The 25998-nt window shown below is 36.7% G+C and overlaps 1 protein-coding gene across 1 annotated transcript; it reads left to right on the plus strand.

Annotated features, from left to right (window-relative positions):
* The first annotated feature begins 612 nt into the window (after positions 1 to 612).
* LOC146146426 (ribonuclease inhibitor-like) lies at positions 613 to 24341 on the plus strand. The gene is made up of 8 exons (XM_083390757.1): positions 613 to 846; positions 2799 to 2954; positions 5471 to 5626; positions 8859 to 9014; positions 13550 to 13705; positions 18724 to 18879; positions 23497 to 23652; positions 24264 to 24341. The coding sequence occupies exons 1-8, from the start codon at positions 613 to 615 to the stop codon at positions 24339 to 24341; spliced, it is 1248 nt and encodes a 415-aa protein (XP_083246883.1).
* Positions 24342 to 25998: the final 1657 nt, after the last annotated feature.

A 25998-nucleotide genomic window follows, 5' to 3' on the forward strand; every position in this document is an offset into this window, starting at 1 on the left:
GACTAAATAAATTTGCCATGTTTCAAAACTTTATTCCTAAATCAAAATAAAACTGTGTAATTTATATTATTAGGAGTAAAAATAAATAACAAATAAAAAAAAATTGCATATGTTTAACAAATAGTTAGGCAGCGAACGAAAAGTGCTTTGGCGAAGTGACATGAAGATCCATTAATCTGCTGCTTATCTTTAAACAGACTTGTGAATAACCAGTGACATTAACAGTCATATCGTTTACATCAGAATGCACATGTGGATGTGATTAACACTACAATATCACTTGAGCGGTTTGTTGTCCTTTTAAGTGATTTTCTAATTTTATAACATCCACCTAAAAGGATAATAAATAGTTTTTTAAGCTAAACTATATTTATTGTCATATTCCCAGGCAAGGCTACGATGTTCTACGAATACTTGGTCCAAAAATTTAAACAAAATCCTAAAGGTAAGTTTATAACATTTATTTTAGTTTTTGCGACATTTGCACCAAATTAAACTATTGCTTTCGCATTTGTGACGTCACAATGCCAATTACTTGTTCCAACCTACAATTATTATTTTTGTTGTATTTTTTAGAATTTGTTGAATAGAAAACTGTGTTTAGACATTGGAATGATTGTTGATTGGCAAGAATGCAATGAAGCAGTGCTCCAGTCTTTCGCAAAGCACTTCCCTGTGGAGGCTGATTTTATCGGCCAACCCATCGGGACAAGTTCATGCCACGCTTTGGGGCGGATGCTCCAGCATGTCGACAAACCAATCGAGCTGTTGAATTTGTTCAGCTGCAAACTGACAAGTCAAGGTTTCGAACACATTTGCGAAGGAATCGGGAAAATGGCTCACAAGGTAAAGTGACATAATTATATGCAACTTAGCGATCTTACTACGATATTTAGATGTCGTTGTGCCAGTTTTCAACTTTATAAGGCACTGGTGCAACTAAAATGGCTGAATGAATGCATTCCCGTAACTTTGCTAGGTTGTTGCAAAGTAATAGATTCTTAATATTAGAATTTAAAGATATTGCCAAACCAGCCACTGGAATAACTTTAAATTACATATTAAAATCATAATATTTCACTTTTCCAAAAGGGTGCATCGTTGAAACTAAACCTAGTTCAAAGCAAAGTATTAACAGCAAATCAGACATTGTAAATAATACAAGAGTTTAGCGTTTAGCAAACGGACCGGTTGTAATTGTTAGGTGAAAGAACTATGTGCTGGCCACCCCTGTGCTATTGTATCATCCAGAAGTACGTTTGCTTTCTTAAGGCGAGATTTAAGACGATTGTAGGTTTTTGAAAGAAAAAAGAAGCCCCCTGTACCTTAAAAAATTAGTGAAAATCACATACGTATGGCCCCTCCTATAAACTCAGTCGATGTTTTCGATCATACTAAAAATAAGCTCATCTGGCCATTTTGTAAATAACAACGGTTGCTTAACCATTCGGGAACCAGCTTGTATTAATGGATGTAACTAAACTCGTTTATGCTTAGGTCGTCACTTTGGAAATGTGGAATGAAATTTGTATAAAAACACAAGATTGGTAAATGTAATATTTAATGTATAAGAAACTTTTATTAAGTCTCACCAAAATATAGCCTTTGACCATCACTAGTATAATTATGTAAGCATATATAAGTTTTTTAAAGTTATTGGAGGGGTTAGGTTTTTAAAAAAATTTTTTTTTTTCAAAATGTCGGTTGGCGGAGACATAGGGTGTATTTGTGATCGATGTCTGGTTCTGACCTCTGAATAATTTTGTTATAAATACATATATTACTTAAGGTGGTCGCAAACTTGTTTTTGTGTTCATATTTTGTCGGAAAGAACCCTCTTTATAATTAATATAATGCCTGGTAGCAATAGTATATTCATTCGGCAAAACGTTCTTCGTTAAGTATTGCAGGTGACGAAAGACGTGCTTGTAATTTAGCGTACAGTCCCGTAAGAACTACGCTGCTGATAGTCGAAACATGATTCTACCAAAATCAATCCCACATATTTCACGGTCTTGGTTTAGTTTTTGTCTGAAATTAAATATTGCACACTGTTTCGCAGCTGGCACTTGGCAGGAGTGTGGACGACGCACGTGTTCGCTTTGCGACTAAAGGTCGCTTTTGCTAGACTTTCATTGGCGATTTCTATTTGTTTTTTATATTGTCACATATTTAATCAAGATATTTTGTCACATAATATTTTGCAAAACTAAATGAGAATTTGAGTTTTACTAAAGCAAAAAAAATATTTTTTATGATAATTACGATACAACGTTAGGCGAGTAAATGCCGGTTCAACACAGACCTATAAATCTAGACGCAATCACCGGCAAACAGGAACGACCAGCGCCTTTGATGTTTTACGAATGAGGTAAAATGCTTGTATATAGAGAAACACAAAAAATATTTCGAGTAATATGAAACTTCTATAAACCGAACGTGTAGCTCCATGTAATGCAATGTTTAGGAAAAATAAAAATGTAAGGCCATTTTAAACAATATTTTTTTATTATTGAACTCTCTAACGTAGATGTTATGTCATCCGGTAAAACATAATTGATTGAAATAATCTAAAAAATACAACAGCAAAAGCCCCATAACTGCAATATAAACAATAATTTTTAATCGAGCCAGTATTTCAAAATGTCAGTTGGCGGAGACATAGGGATGTATTTGTGATTGATGTCTGGTTCTGACCTCAGAATTATTTTGTTATAAATACATATATTACTTAAGGTGGTCGCAAACTTGTTTTTGTGTTCATATTTCCACCAACTTATATTTGAGTTGTTGTTTAGTTGAAAGAACTTCACCTCAGCGGGAACAATTTGGGAAACGTCGGTGTCCAACATTGGTCGAAGATAGTTGACAAGGTCGAGATGTTGGGGTTGAGCAGTTGTGACATCACAGACATCAGTGAACTAACCGAGGCAATCGAGAACAAACAGTGCAAAGTAAGTAACTAATATTTTTTGATGAATAATTATATTTCCATGGAGATAGTTAACGAGCGGTGCTTTTCTGGTGGCTGTAATGTTTGTTGCAAAGTTTGTTTAAATGTTGACTTTAGGCACATGGGCGGAACTAAGTTAAAAAAAGTATTTAGAAAAGTTAAGTTTCACCTGAATTGTTGGACACGGTTAAAATGCTGGTCTATGTTTTTAATTATAATTCCACTCACAATTGACCCAATACCTTTGGAAAGCGCAAACAAATTTTAAAATGTCTTTATTTGTTAAATAAGTGGTTGTCGGATTATACCGCGGCACATTTGATGAGCACTGTTCTAGAGGTATGACGTCAGTAAAAAATTCCACTAACAATTTTTTGTCAAATCGTTCTGGTGCTTTCCCCTACGTTATTTTTGTATTTTAGAGTAGACTAATACCTCATAATCATGGACCAGGATGTTATATAATATAAAAAGTCTAATTATTATCCAAAGAAGGTCACGCGGTGTTTGTGCGAAGCTCGAAAAAATGTGTTTTGTTGTAATTAACAAGCAAACCTTCTCATTTAGATTGAAACATCTGCTTCGGGCTGTGTGCCCAGTCAGCTAAAGCACGTCTTGCAGACTTACACCAACATCGGATATTAGCGCAGACAGCGAACAGCGAGAAACACCAGTTGCGCCTAACTCAACGTTTTTAGCGAGAAAATACGAAAACCGCATTGTCTAATGTAAACCAACACAAATTACTAAACACGGCCGCTTCCCAGCCCAGCCATATGAATGATGCATGTTATAATTGTTATAGTTCATGTTTGTCTGGCGTTGAGCTCGTTACATGGCTGGCAATCCCGAAGAATGTTTCATTTATATAGGGCCTGTATACTCTCGCCTCGATGTTATCCCATATTAAAAGACGCAATGTACTCTTATACCATTGGAAAGACGCAATGTAATGTTAAGCCACATTTAAAAGACGGAATGTATTCGCGCAAAGTGCGATAAAATGCTTTTGTTGTGGACTACTTACGCAAAATTTCATTGAAAAGTTCCATTGCATGAGAGGGTCTTTAGGTTGAGCATTTGAGCACGTTCACAACAACGCAAACATACGATAAAGGCAAACCAGGTTTTGTTACTACAGCCAAAACATATGGTTACCTCGTGTCCGGTTTGCAAAAGAGGCGGTCGGCCGTAGGTTGCCTGCTTCAGACAGCTGAGCGGAACATAGTTTTTAGAATTGTTCAAATATTTAGAAAAGTTCATAAGGTTACACCTGGGTTATTGAATACGGTTAAAATCAGTGACGTGCGGTGAGGTTCCTTGATGGTGAGGCACTCATTTTTTCAAGCCACGCTTATCTTTAACAAACACAAAAACGGCATTGTACTAATAAAGATAAAAATAACAGCATGCTTTCACGTTTATTAGAAAAAATGAAAACAAGAAACAGGGAAAGTAGAAAAGGCGATTTTTTTAAAGCACAGCCACCGGTAGCCTAGCTAGCCGAAAATTTAGGGAGGTGGGGGGCTGGGCAAAAAGTTTAAACTTTTGTTGTTTAGCTTTTGCCATTGTATGAACTGCGTATCGAACACAAACAAATATGCTAGCAAACCGTTTCAAGCAGCAACTTACTGAGTTTTAGCGCAATACTCAAAAATCGACTTTTTGTGGACTGCTCATAAATCCTACAAAACAAAAAATAGTTATAAATTTTTAGGTGGTTATGGCCTCTGTGGCCCCCTGGCTAAGCCTATGACAGTCGCACATCCACTCCGTTTTCACCAATCTCTTTGAAAGTTGCGTGTTATTTATTTGTCCAGTCGTCGGATGCAAACCTTTTAAATAGGAAACAGATTTGCCTTTATTTATGACTCTAACTTTAGATTGATTGAAAGTGTAAGTTACTATGTGCTGGCCACCCCTGTGCTATTGTATCATTCAGAAGTACGTTTGCTTTCTTAAGGCGAGATTTAAAACGATTGTAGGTTTTTGAAAGAAAAAAATAAGCCCCCTCTACCTTTGTTTTCTTAAAAAAAAATACTCAAAATCACATACGTATGGCCCTTCCTATAAACTCAGTCGATGTTTTCGATCATACTAAAAATAAGCTTATCTGGCCATTTTGTAAATAACAACGGTTGCTTAACCATTCGGGAACCAGCTTGTATTAATGGATGTAACTAAACTCGTTTATGCTTAGGTCGTCACTTTGGAAATGTGGAATGAAATTTTTATAAAAACTCAAGATTGTTAAATGTAATATTCAATGTATAAGAAACTTTTATTAAGTCTCACCAAAATTTAGCCTTTGACAATCGCTAGTATAATTATGTAAGCATATATAAGTTTTTAAAGTTATTGGATGGGTTAGTTTTTTAGAAAGGGGTGTGTTTGTGATCGATGTCTGGTTCATGACTTCTAAATAATTTTGTTATTAATACATATATTACTTAAGGTGGTCGCAAACTTGTTTTTGTGTTCATATTTCCACCAACTTATATTTGAGTTGTTGTTTAGTTGAAAGAACTTCACCTCAGCGGGAACAATTTGGGAAACGTCGGTGTCCAACATTGGTCGAAGATAGTTGACAAGGTCGAGATGTTGGGGTTGAGCAGTTGTGACATCACAGACATCAGTGAACTAACCGAGGCAATCGAGAACAAACAGTGCAAAGTAAGTAACTAATATTTTTTGATGAATAATTATATTTCCATGGAGATAGTTAACGAGCGGTGCTTTTCTGGTGGCTGTAATGTTTGTTGCAAAGTTTGTTTAAATGTTGACTTTAGGCACATGGGCGGAACTAAGTTAAAAAAAGTATTTAGAAAAGTTAAGTTTCACCTGAATTGTTGGACACGGTTAAAATGCTGGTCTATGTTTTTAATTATAATTCCACTCACAATTGACCCAATACCTTTGGAAAGCGCAAACAAATTTTAAAATGTCTTTATTTGTTAAATAAGTGATTGTCGGATTATACCGCGGCACATTTGATGAGCACTGTTATAGAGGTATGACGTCAGTAATAATTTCCACTAACAATTTTATTACATTATTTTTGTATTTTAGAGTAGACTAATACCTCATAATCATGGACCAGGATGTTATATAATGTAAAAAGTCTAATTATTATCAAAAGAAGGTCACGCGGTGTTTGTGCGAAGCTCGAAAAAATGTGTTTTGTTGTATTTGGCAAACAAACCTTCTCATTTAGATTGAAACATCTGCTTCGGGCTGTGTGCCCAGTCAGCTAAAATACAAGCACGCGTTGCAGACTTACACCAACATCGGATATTAGCGCAGACAGCGAACAGCGAGAAACATCAGTTGCGCATAACTCAACGTTTTTAGCGAGAAAAAATAAAAACCGCTTGATTTAATGTTTTTAATTGTCAAACACACTTGCTGATCAGCCAACCCGAACGAATAATAATAGGGAAAAAATCTTGCGTTTACGGTCGACCAGACAAGAAACGAAAAACGGCGATTTGCGTTGGAATTTGGTTTCTCATCATCTTAAGATGCGTGACCTAATTACATTAAAAATAATACCACTAACGAAAAGGGGGAGGGGGGTCCTGGACCCTCACCTCAATACGCCACTGAATCAAGTGGCATTTATTAATACTATTTTGGCAAAACAGGAATTTTGTGACGTCAGTTACCCCACAGATTGAGGCTGAACAGAAAATAGTTGACGGGGGCACTAAAACATTGCGCTTGCCTTGTTAAACTTTGAGAGAGGTGTTACTTACGTGTTACGGCTTACGTCCGTTATTAGCTAACCCTAATATGAATACTAACTAGTAGATTCTGCCTTCATAAAAGTGGACACAAACAGGCGTGAGTTCGTGGTATTTTCCTAACTTGATCTTGTTTAAAACTTGTAATACAACACACACCACTCAATTCCAATGGATAACTTAATTGTATTAAAGTTATTTTCCATGCTTATTGGCAAACGAATCGATTGTTGTTCACAAGACATCATGGTATTACATTTCCGAGTATTCTAAAATATCACGAATGACAACCATTAAATTATAACTGATGATTGATATTTATTGAAAACTTACAAGCGATCACTTAACATGTCATTGTCTAATGTAAACCAACACAAATCACTAAACACTGCCGCTTCCCAGCCCAGCCATATGAATGATGCATGTTATAATTATTATAGTTTATGTTTGTCTGGCGTTAAGCTCGTTACATGGCTGGCAATCCCGACGAATGTTTCATTAATATAGTTTTTTGTATATTTTGAATAGGGCCCGTATACTTGATGTTATCCCATATTAAAAGAGGCAATGTACTCTTATACCATTGAAAAGACGGAATGTAATGTTAAGCCATATTTAAAAGACGGAACGTATTCGCGCAAAGTGCGATAAAATGTGGAGTACTTACGCAAAATTTCATTGATGAAAAGTTCCATTGCATGCGAGGGTCTTTAGGTTGAGCATTTGAGCACGTTCACAACAACGCAAACATACGACAAAGGCAAACCAGTTTTGTTACTACAGCCAAAATATATGGTTACCTCGTGTCCGGTTTGCGAAAGAGGCGGTCGGCCGTAGGTTGCCCTGCTTCAGACAGCTGAGCAGAACAAAGTTTTAAAATTGTTGAAGTATTAGAAAAGTTCATAAGGTTACACCTGGGTTATTGAATACGGTTAAAATCACTGACGTGCGGTGAGGTTCCTAGATGGTGAGGCACTATTTTGTTCAAGCCACGCTTTTCTTTAACAATCACAAAAACGGCATTGTACTAATAAAGATAAAAAAATTAGCAGCATGCTTTCACGTTTATTAGAAAAAATGAAAACAAGAAACAGGGAAAGTAGAAAAGGCGATTTTTTTAAAGCACAGCCACCGGTAGCCTAGCTAGCCGAAAATTTAGTAAGGTGGGGGGCTTGGCAAAAAGTTTAAACTTTTGTTGTTTAGCTTTTGCCATTGTATGAACTGCGTATCGAACACAAACAAATATGCTAGCAAACCGTTTCAAGCAGCAACTTACTGAGTTTTAGCGCAATACTCAAAAATCGACTTTTTGTGGATTGCTTATAAATCCTACAAAACAAAACATATTTATAAATTTTTAGGTGGTTATGGCCTCTGTGGCCCCCTGGCTAAGCCTATGACAGTCGCACATCCACTCCGTTTTCACCAATCTCTTTGAAAGTTGCGTGTTATTTATTTGTCCAGTCGTCTGATGCAAACCTTTTAAATAGGAAACAGATTTGCCTTTATTTATGACTCTAACTTTAGATTGATTGAAAGTGTAAGTTACTATGTGTTGGTCACCCCTGTGCTATTGTATCATTCAGAAGTACGTTTGCTTTCTTAAGGCGAGATTTAAAAACGATTGTAGGATTTTGAAAGAAAAAAAGAAGCCCCCTCTACCTTTGTTTTCTTAAAAAAAAATACTCAAAATCACAAATGTATGGCCCTTCCTATAAACTCAGTCGATGTTTTCGATCATACTAAAAATAAGCTCATCTGGCCATTTTGTAAATAACAACGGCTGCTTAACCATTCGGGAACCAGCTTGTATTAATGGATGTAACTAAACTCGTTCATGCTTAGGTCGTCACTTTGGAAATGTGGAATGAAATTTGTATAAAAACACAAGATTTTTAAATGTAATATTCAACGTATAAGAAACTTTTATTAAGTTTTACCAAAATTTAGCCTTTGACAATCGCTAGTATAATTATGTAAGCATATATAAGTTTTTTAATGTTATTTGATGGGTTAGTTTTTTAGAAAGGGGTGTGTTTGTGATTGATGTCTGGTTCTGACCTATAAATAATTTTGTTATAAATACATATATTACTTAAGGTGGTCGCAAACTTGTTTTTGTGTTCATATTTCCACCAACTTACATTTGAGTTGTTGTTTAGTTGAAGAAACTTAACCTCGGCAGGAACGATTTGGGAAACGTCGGTGTCCAACATTTGTCGAAGATAGTTGACAAGGTCGAGATGTTGGAGTTGATCAGTTGTGACATCACAGACATCAGTGAACTAACCGAGGCAATCGAGAACAAACAGTGCAAAGTAAGTAAACGAATATTTTTTGATGAATAATTATATTTACTATGAAGATAGTTAACGAGCGGTGCTTTTCTGGTGGCTGTAATGTTTGTTGCAAAGTTTGTTTAAAATGTTGTCTTTAGACACATAGGCGGAACAAAGTTAAAAAAAAAGTATTTAGAAAAGTTCGTAAAAGTTTCACCTGGATTATTGGACACGGTTAAAATGCTGGTCTATGTTTTTAGTTCTAATTCCACTCACGATTAACACGGTACCTTTGGAAAGCGCAAACAAATTTTAAAATGTCTTTATTTGCTAAATAAGTGATTGTCGGATTATACCGCGGCACAACATTTGATGAGCACTGTTCTAGAGGTATGACGTCAGTGATAAATTCCACTAACAATTTTTTTGTCAATTAATTCAAGTGCTTTCCCCTACGTTATTTTTGTATTTTAGAGTAGACTAATACCTCATAATCATGGACCAGGATGTTATATAATATAAAAAGTCTAATTATTATTCAAAGAAGGCGACGCGGTGTTTGTGCGAAGCGCGAAAAAATGCGTTTTGTTGTATTTAACTAAAAAGCAACATTCTTCATTAAGAACAAAACGTGGCGCATTCGGCACACAAAAGGTGCGCATATTTTTAATCAAGTGGCATTTATTAATATTATTTTGGCAAAACATAACTTTGTGACGTCAATTACTCCGCAGAATTATGGCTGAACAGAAATTTCGTAAAAAGTTGACGCGGGCACTAAAACATTGCGCTTGCCTTGTTAAACTTTGGAGAGAGGTGTTACTTACGTGTTACGGCTTATGTCCGTTATTAGCTAACCCTAATATGAATACTAACTAGCAGATTCTGCCTACATAAAAGTGGACACAAACCGCCGTGAGTTCGTGGTATTTTCCTAACTTGATCTTGTTTAAAACTTGTAATACAACACACACCACTCAATTCCAATGGATAAGGTAAAAAGTTAGTTTACATACCTTTTGCCAAACAAATCAAACGAATTAATTGTTGTACACAAGCAGGGCTGGATTAACCAATAGGCTAATAAGGCTATAGCCTTAGGCCCTGGAAAAAAAAAAGTTAAGAACTATTTACGTTCTGTGCTATCACTTTAAATAGGACACACAATAAAACCTAAAAAGGAACAATACCTAAAGCAAAAAAAATTCTAAAACCCATAGAATAAAGACCAATGACATAAAGCTTAATTACGCAGATTACTGCCCAGTACAGAATGAGATTAAAATCGTCTGAATAAGACCTAAATCTGTCAAAATATGTCCTAAATGCATCTTAATATTGCCTTAAATGGGCAAAATAATACCTGAAACTGTAGGGAGAGGTATGGGTCGATCGGGCGCTGTGTTTGGTCTGGCATGGGTCGTTTTGGTGTCGACGTTCGGACGCCTTAGTTTGGCCTGCGCCATTAGGGCGCCGCTGTTTTTGCATTGGATTTTTGGCCTTGTTTAGGGTTATTGGTGGGTAATGGGTGGGGTTATAAAATGGATAGGGGTTAAAATTGTTAGGGGAGTTAGTGGTGTACTTAGGGGTGGGTTTGAGGATAGGTAAAGGCTGGAGTCCCTTTTAAGCATAGATAGTGATGTTTTTAGAGGTTTGAATGTCGATAACGTCATTCATAAGGTTGGTTCACACTAGACGCGTCTGGCGTTAACGTAAAACGTTTTTAAAATTTCGGTTGTGGAAGTTGAAACAGTTCAACTTTGACGCTTTTGGTTCTGAACGAGGAAATTTGCCGTTAACGCTAGCAACCGTTTAAGTGTGATCTGGACAACGCTAGCGTTTTGCGACAGACGCTAACGCTAGAAGCAAAACGCATTTAGTGTGAACCAACCTATATATAGGTATGCTAGCTGTAAGGCAAGGAAAATGTAATTTTACATATAAGCTACATTGTAATAGGGGAGAAGTGGGACCAGTGACTCGAGAGCTGTTTTCCTCTTTCCATTTAAAATAGTTTTTGACTTTTTGACTATACGAGAGTGCGAAAAAGTTTCGCGCTTCGTACGAATGGCTTTCTACGTCTGGTTTCTTTAGGTTTTGATGCTGTCTTTTCAAATAGATCTGCGCTTGAAAAAGGTTAACAAACGCTGAATAGATTAACTATTAAGGTTATTGCCTTTCCTGAAAGTAGTTTTATCACATTTTTTATAAGTAGTATGGATAACGAGGTTTGGACTCGAATTTTAATTTGCGCCAACACTTTACTTCCTCCGTAAACGTAATTAAACACATCTTTAGGTGCAAAAAAGATCCGAGACCCGCCTGATTCACAGTTGTTCTAACATGGTAATAACACAATTCTTAGTTATCATTTTGTGCGGCCCGCGGAAGACTTTCTGAGTTTGGTTTTGGTCCGCGACTAGAAATAGGTTGCTGTCCCTGAGCTAGCTTATGCACAGCGTATTTGCCAAACAATAGTAACGCATTATTAAAATAAAAATCTAGGAATCACCTCGGCGAATTTAGTGACAAAACATTAGTCGAATACAAAAAACCTCGTCGGAGTCCAAAAACAAGCCTGGCAATGACTACCTGAGTTAGTTTAAAACGACTGATTTTTTAAATAATGGGAGCACTTATTCAAATTTTCTCTTCTTACATTTTGAGTTAAATGCTGTGGTATGTTGAAGGGTAGATTAAACTTCACGTTACCTCAAAATCCTATTTTACGAGGTAAATAAAAAACCTGCAGATGCAAAAACGTCAAAAGTGACCCACTGGTCCCACAGCTCCCCTACAATGAGTCTATGGCACTTAATTACATTGATTACATGTTTTTATATTATGTTTGTGTTATTTTGCAGTAGCCTAAATAATTTCAACTTTTCATGTAGGTAATTTTACTACTTTTTGTATCCTCGTTTGCAAAATTAGGCCCTTCCCTTGTAAATAGCCTTAGGCCCACAGTACCCTTAATCCGGCCCTGTACGCAAGTCATGGTATTACATTTCCGAGTATTCTAAAATATCACGAATGACAACCATTAAGTTATAACTGACGATTGATAATAATTGAAAACTTACAACCGATTACTTAACATGTCGTTGTCTAATGTAAATCAACACAAATCACTAAACACGACCGCTTCCCAGCCCAGCCATATACGAGTTTTTAATGTAATTAGGTCACGCGTCGTAAGCCAATGATGCAAAACGAAAATCAAACGCAAAACACCGTTTGCCATTTCTTCTTTGGTCGACCGTAAACGCAGGATGTTTTTTCTCATTCGTTATTCGTTAAGGCTGGTTGATTAACAAGTATGTATTCAACAATTAACGATTGACAACGCAAGTTAAGCCTTCTTTCTTGAGTTAATAGGCGCATTTATTCCTCGCTGTTTGCTGTTTACGTTAATATCTGATGTTCGTGTAACAACGACACTTTTTAACTAAAGCAGATTCCCTTAAAAGTTGGTCGAAATCTGACTGCCGTGCGCGTTTTAAAGTCGTCTTTTTTATGTAATGCTAGGTACCGCAAAATTATTTCCAATAGGCATATTATAAGTCCATGTGTTTGGTGTGTAATTGACACAACTTATTTTCCCTCAACCGCAGCTTGTTTTAGCTGACTTGGCACACAGCGCGGCGCAGATGTTGCGCTTATCGTGGCATTACAACAAGTATTGCAGGTGACGAAAGACGTGCTTGTAATTTAGTGTACAGTCCCGTAAGAACTACGCTGCTGATAGTCGAAACGATTCTACCAAAATCAATCCCACATATTTCACGGTCTTGGTTTAGTTTTTGTCTGAAGTTAAATATTGCACACTGTTTCGCAGCTGGCACTTGGCAGGAGTGTGGACGACGCACGTGTTCGCTTTGCGACTAAAGGTCGCTTTTGCTAGACTTTCATTGGCGATTTCTATTTGTTTTTTATATTGTCACATATTTAATCAAGATATTTTGTCACATAATATTTTGCAAAACTAAATGAGAATTTGAGTTTTACTAAAGCAAAAAAAATATTTTTTATGATAATTACGATACAACGTTAGGCGAGTAAATGCCGGTTCAACACAGACCTATAAATCTAGACGCAATCACCGGCAAACAGGAACGACCAGCGCCTTTGATGTTTTACGAATGAGGTAAAATGCTTGTATATAGAGAAACACAAAAAATATTTCGAGTAATATGAAACTTCTATAAACCGAACGTGTAGCTCCATGTAATGCAATGTTTAGGAAAAATAAAAATGTAAGGCCATTTTAAACAATATTTTTTTATTATTGAACTCTCTAACGTAGATGTTATGTCATCCGGTAAAACATAATTGATTGAAATAATCTAAAAAATACAACAGCAAAAGCCCCATAACTGCAATATAAACAATAATTTTTAATCGAGCCAGTATTTCAAAATGTCAGTTGGCGGAGACATAGGGATGTATTTGTGATTGATGTCTGGTTCTGACCTCAGAATTATTTTGTTATAAATACATATATTACTTAAGGTGGTCGCAAACTTGTTTTTGTGTTCATATTTCCACCAACTTACATTTGAGTTGTTGTTTAGTTGAAGGAACTTGACCTCAGCAGGAACGATTTGGGAAACGTCGGTGTCCAACATTGGTCGAAGATAGTTGACAAGGTCGAGGTGTTGGAGTTGTTCAGTTGTGACATCACAGACATCAGTGAACTAACCGAGGCAATCGAGAACAAACAGTGCAAAGTAAGTAACTAATATTTTTTGATTAATAATTATATTTACATGAAGATAGTTAACGAGCGGTGCTTTTCTGGTGGCTGTAATGTTTGTTGCAAAATTTGTTTCTAATGTTGACCTTAGACACATAGGCGGAACAAAGTTAAAAAAAATGTATTTAGAAAAGTTCGTAAAAGTTTCACCTGGATTGTTGGACACGGTTAAAATGCTGGTCTATGTTTTTAGTTCTAATTCCACTCACGATTAACACGGTACCTTTGGAAAGCGCAAACAAATTTTAAAATGTCTTTATTTGTTAAATAAGTGATTGTCGGATTATACCGCGGCACAACATTTGATGAGCACTGTTCTAGAGGTATGACGTCAGTAATAAATTCCACTAACAATTTTATTGTCAATTCATTCAGGTGCTTTCCCCTACCTTATTTTTGTATTTTAGAGTAGACTAATACCTCATAATCATGGACCAGGATGTTATATAATATAAAAAGTCTAATTATTATTCAAAGAAGGCGACGCGGTGTTTGTGCGAAGCGCGAAAAAATGCGTTTTGTTGTATTTAACTAAAAAGCAACATTCTTCATTAAGAACAAAACGTGGCGCATTCGGCACACAAAAGTTGCGCATATTTTGAAAAAAGTTGCATTTATTAATATTATTTTGGCAAAACATAACTTTGTGACGTCAATTACTCCGCAGAATTAAGGCTGAACAGAAATTTCGTAAAAAGTTGACGCGGGCACTAAAACATTGCGCTTGCCTTGTTAAACTTTGGAGAGAGGTGTTACTTACGTGTTACGGCTTATGTCATTATTAGCTAACCCTAATATGAATACTAACTAGCAGATTCTGCCTACATAAAAGTGGACATAAACCGCCGTGAGTTCGTGGTATTTTCTTAACTTGATCTTGTTTAAAACTTGTAATACAACACACACCACTCAATTCCAATGGATAAGGTAAATGTATTGAAGTTAGTTTACATACCTTTTGCCAAACAAATCAAACGAATCAATTGTTGTACACAAGCAGGGCTGGATTAACCAATAGGCTAATAAGGCTATAGCCTTAGGCCCTGGAAAAATTCGGCCCTCAATTTTTTTAAGGTTAAATTTTTGTAAGGCTTATAGTGATACAGAACCAGTATCAGTACAATACAGTTTTTGCTTAAAAACTAATAACCGAGTCGAGTCAATATGTGCCTTGTGTGTGAGTAGGTAAATAAATCGTTTTATTTATGCTGCAAACGAGTTAAGAACTATTTACGTTCTGTGCTATCACTTTAAATAGGACACACAATAAAACCTAAAAAGGAACAATACCTAAAGCAGAAAAAATTATAAACCCATAGAATAAAGACCAATGACATAAAGCTTAATTTAGCAGATTACTGCCCAGTACAGAATGAGATTAAAATCGTCTTAATAAGACCTAAATCTGTCAAAATATGTCCTAAATTCATCGAAATTTTGCCTTAAATGGGCAAAATAATACCTGAAACTGTAGGGAGAGAGTATGGGTCGATCGGGCGCTGTGTTAGGTCTGGCATGGGTCGTTTTGGGGTCGACGTTCGGACGCCCTAGTTTGACCTGCGCCATTAGGGCGCCGCTGTTTTTGCATTGGATTTTTGGCCTTGTTTGGGGCTATTGGTGGGTAATGGGTGGGGTTATAAAATGGATAGGGGTTAAAATTGTTAGGGGAGTTAGTGGTGTACTTAGGGGTGGGTTTGAGGATAGGTAAAGGCTGGAGTCCCTTTTAAGCATAGATAGTGATGTTGTTAGAGGTTTGAATGTCGATAACGTCATTCATAAGGTTGGTTCACACTAGACGCGTCTGGCGTTAACGTAAAACGTTTTTAAAATTTCGGTTGTGGAAGTTGAAACAGTTCAACTTTGACGCTTTTGGTTCGGAACGAGGAAATTTGCCGTTAACGCTAGCAACCGTTTAAGTGTGATCTGGACAACGCTAGCGTTTTGCGACAGACGCTAACGCTAGAAGCAAAACGCATTTAGTGTGAACCAACCTATATATAGGTATGCTAGCTGTAAGGCAAGGAAAATGTAATTTTACATATAAGCTACATTGTAATAGGGGAGAAGTGGGACCAGTGACTCGAGAGCTGTTTTCCTCTTTCCATTTAAAATAGTTTTTGACTTTTTGACTATACGAGAGTGCGAAAAAGTTTCGCGCTTCGTACGAATGGCTTTCTACGTCCGGCTTCTTTACGTTTTGATGCTGTCTTTTCAAATAGATCTGCGCTTGAAAAAGGTTAACAAACGCTGAATAGATTAACTATTAAGGTTATTGCCTTTCCTGAAAGTAGTTTTATCACATTTTTTATAAGTAGTATGGATAACGAGGTGTGGACGCGAATATTAATTTGCGCCAACACTTTACTTCCTCCGTAAACGTAATTAAACACATGTTTAGGTGCAAAAAAGATCCGAGACCCGCCTGATTTACAGTTGTTCTAACATGTTAATAACACAATTCTTAGTTAACATTTTGTGCGGCCCGCGGAGGACTTTCTGAGTTTGGTTTTGGCTCGCGACTAGAAATAGGTTGCTGCCCCTAAGCTAGCTTATGCACAGCGTATTTGCCAAACAATATTAACGCACTATTAAAATAAAAATCTAGAAATCATCTCGGCGAATTTAGTGACAAAACATTAGTCGAATACAAAAAACCTCGTCGGAGTCCAAAAACAAGCCTGGCAATGACTAACTGAGTTAGTTTAAAACGACTGATTTTTTTAAATAATGGGCGCACTTATTCAAATTTTCTCTTCTTACATTTTGAGTTAAATGCTGTGGTATGTTGAAGGGTAGATTAAACTTCACGTTACCTCAAAATCCTATTTTACGAGGTAAATAAAAAACCTGCAGATGCAAAAACGTCAAAAGTGACCCACTGGTCCCACAGCTCCCCTACAATGAGTCTATGGCACTTAATTACATTTATTACATGTTTTTATATTATGTTTGTGTTATTTTGCAGTAGCCTAAATAATTTCAATTTTTCATGTAGGTAATTTTACTACTTTTTGTATCCTCGTTTGCAAAATTAGGCCCTTCCCTTGTAAATAGCCTGAGGCCCACAGTACCCTTAATCCGGCCCTGTACGCAAGACATCATGGTATTACATTTCCGAGTGTTCTAAAACTTTACTTAACATGTCGTTGTCAGCCCAGCCATGTGAATGATGCATGTTATAATTGTTATAGTTTATGTTTGTCTGGCGTTGAGCTCGTTACATGGCTGGCAATCCCGACGAATGTTTCATTTATATAGTTTTTGGTACAATTTGAATAGGGCCTGTATACTCTCGCCTCGATGTTATCCCATATTAAAAGACGCAATGTAATGTTATGCCATATTTAAAAGACGCAATGTAATGTTATGCCATATTTAAAAGACGCAATGTACTCTTATACCATTGGAAAGACGCAATGTAATGTTAAGCCATATTTAAAAGACGGAACGTATTCGCGCAAAGTGCGGTAAAATGCTTTTGTTGTGGACTACTTTGGCAAAATTTCATTGATGAAAAGTTCCATTGCATGAGAGGGTCTTTAGGTTGAGCATTTGAGCACGTTCACAACAACGCAAACATACGATAAAGGCAAACCAGGTTTTGTTACTACAGCCAAAACATATGGTTACCTCGTGTCCGGTTTGCAAAAGAGGCGGTCGGCCGTAGGTTGCCCTGCTTCAGACAGCTGAGCGGTACAAAGTTTTAAAATTGTTGAAGTATTAGAAAAGTTCATAAGGTTACACCTGGATTATTGAATACGGTTAAAGTGAGTGACGTGCGGTGAGGTTCCTAGATGGTGAGGCACTATTTTGTTCAAGCCATGCTTTTCTTTAACAATCACAAAAACGGCATTGTACTAATAAAGATAAAAATAGCGGCATGCTTTCACGTTTATTAGAAAAAATGAAAACAAGAAACAGGGAAAGTAGAAAAGGCGATTTTTTTAAAGCACAGCCACCGGTAGCCTAGCTAACCGAAAATTTAGCAAGGTGGGGGGCTGGGCAAAAACTTTTGTTGTTTAGCTTTTGCCATTGTATGAACTGCGTATCGAACACAAACAAATATGCTAGCAAACCGTTTCAAGCAGCAACTTACTGAGTTTTAGCGCAATACTCAAAAATCGACTTTTTGTGGATTGCTCATAAATCCTACAAAACAAAACATATTTATAAATTTTTAGGGGGGTTTAGGGGGTTATGGCCTCTGTGGCCCCCTGGCTAAGCCTATGACAGTCACACATCCACTCCGTTTTTACCAATCTCTTTGAAAGTTGCGTGTTATTTATTTGTCCAGTCGTCTGATGCAAACCTTTTAAATAGGAAACAGATTTGCCTTTATTTATGACTCTAACTTTAGATTGATTGAAAGTGTAAGTTACTATGTGTTGGTCACCCCTGTGCTATTGTATCATTCAGAAGTACATTTGCTTTCTTAAGGCGAGATTTAAAAACGATTGTAGGTTTTTGAAAGAAAAAAAGAAGCCCCCTCTACCTTTGTTTTCTTAAAAAAAAATACTCAAAATCACATACGTATGGCCCCTCCTATAAACTCAGTCTATGTTTTCGATCATACTAAAAATAAGCTCATCTGGCCATTTTGTAAATAACAACGGTTGCTTAACCATTCGGGAACCAGCTTGTATTAATGGATGTAACTAAACTCGTTCATGCTTAGGTCGTCACTTTGGAAATGTGAAATGAAATTTGTATAAAAACACAAGATTGTTAAATGTAATATTCAATGTGTAAGAAACTTTTATTAAGTCTCACCAAAATTTAGCCTTTGACAATCGCTAGTATAATTATGTAAGCATATATAAGTTTTTTAATGTTATTTGATGGGTTAGTTTTTTAGAAAGGGGTGTGTTTGTGATTGATGTCTGGTTCTGACCTATAAATAATTTTGTTATAAATACATATATTACTTAAGGTGGTCGCAAACTTGTTTTTGTGTTCATATTTCCACCAACTTACATTTGAGTTGTTGTTTAGTTGAAGAAACTTAACCTCGGCAGGAACGATTTGGGAAACGTCGGTGTCCAACATTTGTCGAAGATAGTTGACAAGGTCGAGATGTTGGAGTTGATCAGTTGTGACATCACAGACATCAGTGAACTAACCGAGGCAATCGAGAACAAACAGTGCAGAGTAAGTAACAATTATTTTTTGATTAATAATTATATTTACCATGAAGATAGTTAACGAGCGGTGCTTTTCTGGTGGCTGTAATGTTTGTTGCAAAATTTGTTTAAAATGTTGACTTTAGACACATGGGCGGAACAAAGTTGAAAAAAAGTATTTAGAAAAGTTCGTAAAGTTTCACCTGGGTTATTGGACACGGTTAAAATGCTGGTCTATGTTTTTAATTATAATTCCACTCACGATTAACACGGTACCTTTGGAAAGCGCAAACAAATTTTAAAATGTCTTTATTTGTTAAATAAGTGATTGTCGGATTATACCGCGGCACAACATTTGATGAGCACTGTTCTAGAGGTATGACGTCAGTAATAAATTCCACTAACAATTTTTTTGTCAATTAATTCAGGTGCTTTCCCCTACCTTATTTTTGTATTTTAGAGTAGACTAATACCTCATAATCATGGACCAGGATGTTATATAATATAAAAAGTCTAATTATTATTCAAAGAAGGCGACGCGGTGTTTGTGCGAAGCTCGAAAAAATGCGTTTTGTTGTATTTAACTAAAAAGCAACATTCTTCATTAAGAATAAAACGTGGCGCATTCGGCACACAAAAGGTGCGCATATTTTGAAAAAAGTTGCATCTATTAATATTATTTTGGCAAAACATAACTTTGTGACGTCAATTACTCCGCAGAATTATGGCTGAACAGAAATTTCGTAAAAAGTTGACGCGGGCACTAAAACATTGCGCTTGCCTTGTTAAACTTTGGAGAGAGGTGTTACTTACGTGTTACGGCTTATGTCTGTTATTAGCTAACCCTAATATGAATACTAACTAGCAGATTCTGCCTACATAAAAGTGGACACAAACCGCCGTGTGTTCGTGGTATTTTCTTAACTTGATCTTGTTTAAAACTTGTAATACAACACACACCACTCAATTCCAATGGATAAGGTAAATGTATTGAAGTTAGTTTACATACCTTTTGCCAAACAAATCAAATGAATCGATTGTTGTACACAAGCAGGGCTGGATTAACCAATAGGCTAATAAGGCTATAGCCTTAGGCCCTGGAAAAATTCGGCCCTCAATTTTTTAAAGTTAAATTTTTGTAAGGCTTATAGTGATACAGAACCAGTATCAGTACAATACAGTTGTTGCTTAAAAATTAATAACCGAGTCGAGTCAATATGTGCCTTGTGTGTGAGTAGGTAAATAAATCGTTTTATTTATGCTGCAAACGAGTTAAGAACTATTTACGTTCTGTGCTATCACTTTAAATAGGACACACAATAAAACCTAAAAAGGAACAATACCTAAAGCAAAAAAAATTCTAAAACCCATAGAATAAAGACCAATGACATAAAGCTTAATTTAGCAGATTACTGCCCAGTACAGAATGAGATTAAAATCGTCTGAATAAGACCTAAATCTGTCAAAATACGTCCTAAATGCATCGTAATATTGCCTTAAATGGGCAAAATAATACCTGAAACTGTAGGGAAAGGAATGGGTCGATCGGGCGCTGTGTTAGGCCTGGCATGGGTCGTTTTGGTGCGACGTTCGGACGCCCTAGTTTGACCTGCGCCATTAGGGCGCCGCTGTTTTTGCATTGGATTTTTGGCCCTGTTTGGGGTTATTGGTGGGTAATGGGTGGGGTTAGAAAATGGATAGGGGTTAAAATTGTTAGGGGAGTTAGTGGTGTACTTAGGGGTGGGTTTGAGGATAGGTAAAGGCTGGAGTCCCTTTTAAGCATAGATAGTGATGTTGTTAGAGGTTTGAGTGTCGATAACGTCATTCATAAGGTTGGTTCACACTAGACGCGTCTGGCGTTAACGTAAAACGTTTTTAAAATTTCGGTTGCGGAAGTTCAAACAGTTCAACTTTGACGCTTTTGGTTCGGAACGAGAAAATTTGCCGTTAATGCTAGCAACCGTTTAAGTGTGATCTGGACAACGCTAGCGTTTTGCGACAGACACTAACGCTAGTAGCAAAACGCATTTAGTGTGAACCAACCTATAGGTATGCTAGCTGTAAGGCAAGGAAAAAGTAATTTTCCATATAAGCTACATTGTAATAGGGGAGATGTGGGACCAGTGACTCGAGAGCTGTTTTCCTCTTTCCATTTAAAATAGTTTTTGACTTTTTGACTATACGAGAGTGCGAAAAAATTTCGCGTTCGCGCGAATGGCTTTCTACATCCGGTTTCTTTACGTTTTGATGCTGTCTTTTCAAGTAGATCTGCGCTTGAAAAAGGTTAACAAACGCTGAATAGATTAACTATTAAGGTTGTTGCCTTTCCTGAAAGTAGTTTTATCACATTTTTTATAAGTAGTATGAATAACGAGGTGTGGACGCGAATATTAATTTGCGCCAACACGTTACTTCCTCCGTAAACGTAATTAAACACATCTTTAAGTGCAAAAAAGATCCGAGACCCGCCTGATTTACAGTTGTTCTAACATGGTAATAACACAATTCTTAATTAACATTTTGTGCGGCCCGCGGAGGACTTTCTGAGTTTGGTTTTGGCCCGCGACTAGAAATAGGTTGCTGCCCCTGAGCTAGCTTATGCACAGCGTATTTGCTTCGTCGGAGTCTAAAAACAAGCCTGGCAATGACTAACTGAGTTAGTTTAAAACGACCGATTTGTTAAATAATGGGTGCACTTATTCAAATTTTCTCTTCTTACATTTTGAGTTAAATGCTGTGGTATGTTGAAGGGTAGATTAAACTTCACGTTACGACCTCAAAATCCTATTTTACGAGGTAAATAAAAAACCTGCAGATGCAAAAACGTCAAAAGTGACCCACTGGTCCCACAGCTCCCCTACAATGAGTCTATGGCACTTAATTACATTTATTACATGTTTTTATATTATGTTTGTGTTATTTTGCAGTAGCCTAAATAATTTCAACTTTTCATGTAGGTAATTTTACTACTTTTTGTAGCCTCGTTTGCAAAATTAGGCCCTTCCCTTGTAAATAGCCTGAGGCCCACAGTACCCTTAATCCGGCCCTGTACGCAAGACATGGTAATACATTTCCGAGTATTCTAAAATATCACGAATGACAACCATTAAGTTATAACTGACGATTGATAATAATTGAAAACTTACAACCGATTACTTAACATGTCATTGTCGAATGTAAACCAACACAAATCACTAAACACGGCCGCTTCCCAGCCCAGCCATATACGAGTTTTTAATGTAATTAGGTCACGCGTCTTAAGCCAATGATGCAAAACGAAAATCTAACGCAAAACGCCGTTTGTCATCTCTTCTTTTGTCGACCGTAAACGTCGGATCTTTTTTCTCATTCATTATTCGTTAAGGTTGGTTTATTAACAAGTATGTATTCGACAATTACCGATTGACAACGCAAGTTAAGCCTTCTTCCTTCAGATAATAGGTGCATTTATTCCTCGCTGTTTGCTGTTTACGCTAATATCTGATGTTCGTGTAACAACGACAGCTTTTAACTAAAGCAGATTTCCTTAAAAGGTGGTCGAAATGTGACTGTCGTGCGCGTTTTAAAGTCGTCATTTTTATGTAATGCTAGGTACCGCAAAATTATTTCCAATAGGCATATTATGAGTCCATGTGTTTGGTGTGCAATTGACACAACTTATTTTCCCTCAACCGCACCTTGTTTTAGCTGACTTAGCACACAGCGCGGCGCAGATGTTACGCTAATCGTGGCATTATAACAAGTATTGCAGGTGACGAAAGACGTGCTTGTAATTTAGCGTATAGTCCCGTACATGGAACTTGGGTAACTACGCTGCTGATAGTCGAAACATGATTCTACCAAAATCAATCACACATATTTCACGGTCTTGGTTTAGTTTTTGTCTGAAGTTAAATATTGCACACGGTTTCGCAGCTGGCACTTGGCAGGAGTGTGGACGACGCACGTGTTCGCTTTGCGACTAAAGGTCGCTTTTGCTAGACTTTCATTGGCGATTTCTATTTGTTTTTTATATTGTCACATATTTAATCAAGATATTTTGTCACATGTTTTATAAAACTACATGAGAATTTGAGTTTTACTAAAGCAAAAAAACATTTTTTATGATAATTACGATACAACGCTAGTCGAGAAAATGCCGGTTCAACACAGGCCTATAAATCTAGACACAATCACCGGCAAACAGGAACGTCCAGCGCCTTTGATGTTTTCCGAATGAGGTAAAATGCTTGTATATAGATAAACGCAAAAAGTATTTCGAGTAATATGAAACTTCTATAAACCGAACATGTAGCTCCATGTAATGCAATGTTTAGGAAAAATAAAAATGTAAGGCCATTTTAAACAATATTTTTTTATTATTAAACTCTCTAACGTAGATGTTATGTCATCCGGTAAAAAATAATTGATTTAAATAATCTAAAAAAATACAACAGCAAAAGCCCCATAACTGCAGTATAAACAATAATTTTTAATCGAGCCAGTATTTCAAAATGTCGGTTGGCGGAGGCATAGGGATGATTGTAATCGATGTCTGGTTCTGACCTCTGAATAATTTTGTTATAAATACATATTTACTTAAGGTGGTCGCAAACTTGTTTTTGTGTTCATATTTCCACCAACTTACATTCGAGTTGTTGTTTAGTTGAAGGAACTTAACCTCAGCGGGAACGATTTGGGTAACGTCGGTGTCCAACATTTGTCGAAGATAGTTGACAAGGTCGAGGTATTGGAGTTGGACGATTGTGACATCACAGACATCAGTGAACTAACCGAGGCAATCGAGAACAAACAGTGCAAAGTAAGTAACAAATATTTTTTGATTCATAATTATATTTACCATGAAAATAGTTAACGAGCGGTGCTTTTCTGGTGGCCGTAATGTTTGTTGAAAAATTTGTTTAAATGTTGACCTTAGACAATTAGGCGGAATAAAATTAAAAAAAGTATTTAGAAAAGTTCGTAAATCCTGGGTTATTGGCCACGGTTAAAATGCTGGTCTATGTTTGTAATTATAATTCCACTCACGATTAACACAGTACCTTTGGAAAGTGCAAACAAATTTTAAAATGTCTTTATTTGTTAAATAAGTGATTGTCGGATTATACCGCGGCACAACATTTGATGAGCACTGTTCTAGAGGTATGACGTCAAAAAACAGTTGTTTACATCATTGATTTGTGTCTCGGCGGGCAGTAATAATTTCCACTAACAATTTTATTGTCAAATCATTCAGGTGCTTTCCCCTACATTATTTTTGTATTTTAGAGTAGACTAATACCTCATAATCATGGACCAGGATGTTATATAATATAAAAAGTCTAATTATTATCCAAAGGAGGCGACGCGGTGTTTGTGCGAAGCTCGAAAAATGTGTTTTGTTGTATTTAGCAAGCAAACCTTCTCATTTAGAATGAAAGATCCGCACCGGGCTGTGTGCCAAGTCAGCTAAAGCACGTCTCGCAGACTTACACCAACATCGGATATTAGCGCAGACAGCGAACAGCGAGAAACATCAGTTGCGCCTAACTCTACGTTTTTAGCGAGAAAAAACGAAAACCGCTTGATTTAATGTTTTTAATTGTCAAACACACTTGCTGATCAGCCAACCCGAACGAATAATGACGGAGAAAAAATCTTGCATTTTCGTTCGACCAGACAAGAAACGAAAAACCGGCGATTTGCGTTGGAATTTGGTTTCTCATCATCTTAAGACGCGTGACCTAATTACATTAAAAATAATACCACTAACGAAAAGGGGGAGGGGGGCCCTGGACCCCACCTCAATACGCCACTTAATCAAGTGGCATTTATTAATATTATTTTGGCAAAACAGGAATTTTGTGACGTCAATTACCCCACAGATTATGGCTGAACAGAAAAAAGTTGACGCGGGCACTAAAACATTGCGCTTGCCTTGTTAAACTTTGGAGAGAGGTGTTACTTACGTGTTACGGCTTATGTCCGTTATTAGCTAACCCTAATAGGAATACTAACTAGCAGATTCTGCCTACATAAAAGTGGACACAAACCGCCGTGTGTTCGTGGTATTTTCCTAACTTGATCTTGTTTAAAACTTGTAATACAACACACACCACTCAATTCCAATTGATAACTTAATTGTGTTAAAGTTATTTTCCGTTCTTATTGGCAAACGAATCGATTTTTGTTCACAAGACATCATGGTATTACATTTCCGAGTATTCTAAAATATCACGAATGACAACCATTAAATTATAACTGACGATTGATAATTGAAAACTTACAAGCGATTACTTAACATGTCATTGTCTAATGTAAACCAACACAAATCACACAACACGACCGCTTCCCAGCCCAGCCATATGAATGGTGCATGTTATAATTGTTATAGTTTATGTTTGTCTGGCGTTGAGCTCGTTACATGGCTGGCAATCCCGACGAATGTTTCATTTATATAGTTTATGATGCAATTTGAATAGGGCCTGTATACTCTCGCCTCGATGTTATCCCATATTAAAAGACGCAATGTACTCTTATACCATTGAAAAGACGCAATGTAATGTTATGCCATATTAAAAATGTAAAGCCATATTTAAAAGACGGAATGTATTCGCGCAAAGTGCGATAAAATACTTTTGTTGTGGACTACTTTGGCAAAATTTCATTGATGAAAAGTTCCATTGCATGCGAGAGGGTCTTTAGGTTGAGCATTTGAGCACGTTTACAACAACGCAAACATACGATAAAGGCAAACCAGGTTTTGTTACTACAGCCAAAACATATGGTTACCTCGTGTCCGGTTTGCAAAAGAGGCGGTCGGCCGTAGGATGCCCTGCTTCAGACAGCTGAGCGGAACATAGTTTTTAGAATTGTTCAAATATTTAGAAAAGTTCATAAGGTTACACCTGGGTTATTGAATACGGTTAAAATCACTGATGTGCGGTGAGGTTCCTAGATGGTGAGGCACTAATTTGTTCAAGCCACGCTTATCTTTAACAATCACAAAAACGGCATTGTACTAATAAAAATAAAAAAATTAGCAGCATGCTTTCACGTTTATTAGAAACATGAAAACAGGAAACAGGGAAAGTAGAAAAGGCGATTTTTTTAAGCAGAGCCACCGGTAGCGTAGCCAGCCGAAAATTTAGTAAGGTGGGGGGGGCTG

This window comes from Ascidiella aspersa, chromosome 5 (assembly GCF_963924565.1).
Source record: "Ascidiella aspersa chromosome 5, kaAscAspe10.2, whole genome shotgun sequence".
NCBI lineage: Eukaryota > Metazoa > Chordata > Ascidiacea > Phlebobranchia > Ascidiidae > Ascidiella > Ascidiella aspersa.

Excerpts from the sequence above, each read along its gene's own strand:
- LOC146146426 (XM_083390757.1), top strand. The coding sequence starts at position 613 with ATGATTGTTGATTGGCAAGAATGCAATGAAGCAGTGCTCCAGTCTTTC. Across the intron at positions 2,955-5,470 it reads TCGAGAACAAACAGTGCAAA|TTGAAAGAACTTCACCTCAG; the intron begins GTAAGTAACTAA and ends GTTGTTGTTTAG. Across the intron at positions 23,653-24,263 it reads TCGAGAACAAACAGTGCAAA|AATGAAAGATCCGCACCGGG; the intron begins GTAAGTAACAAA and ends CTTCTCATTTAG.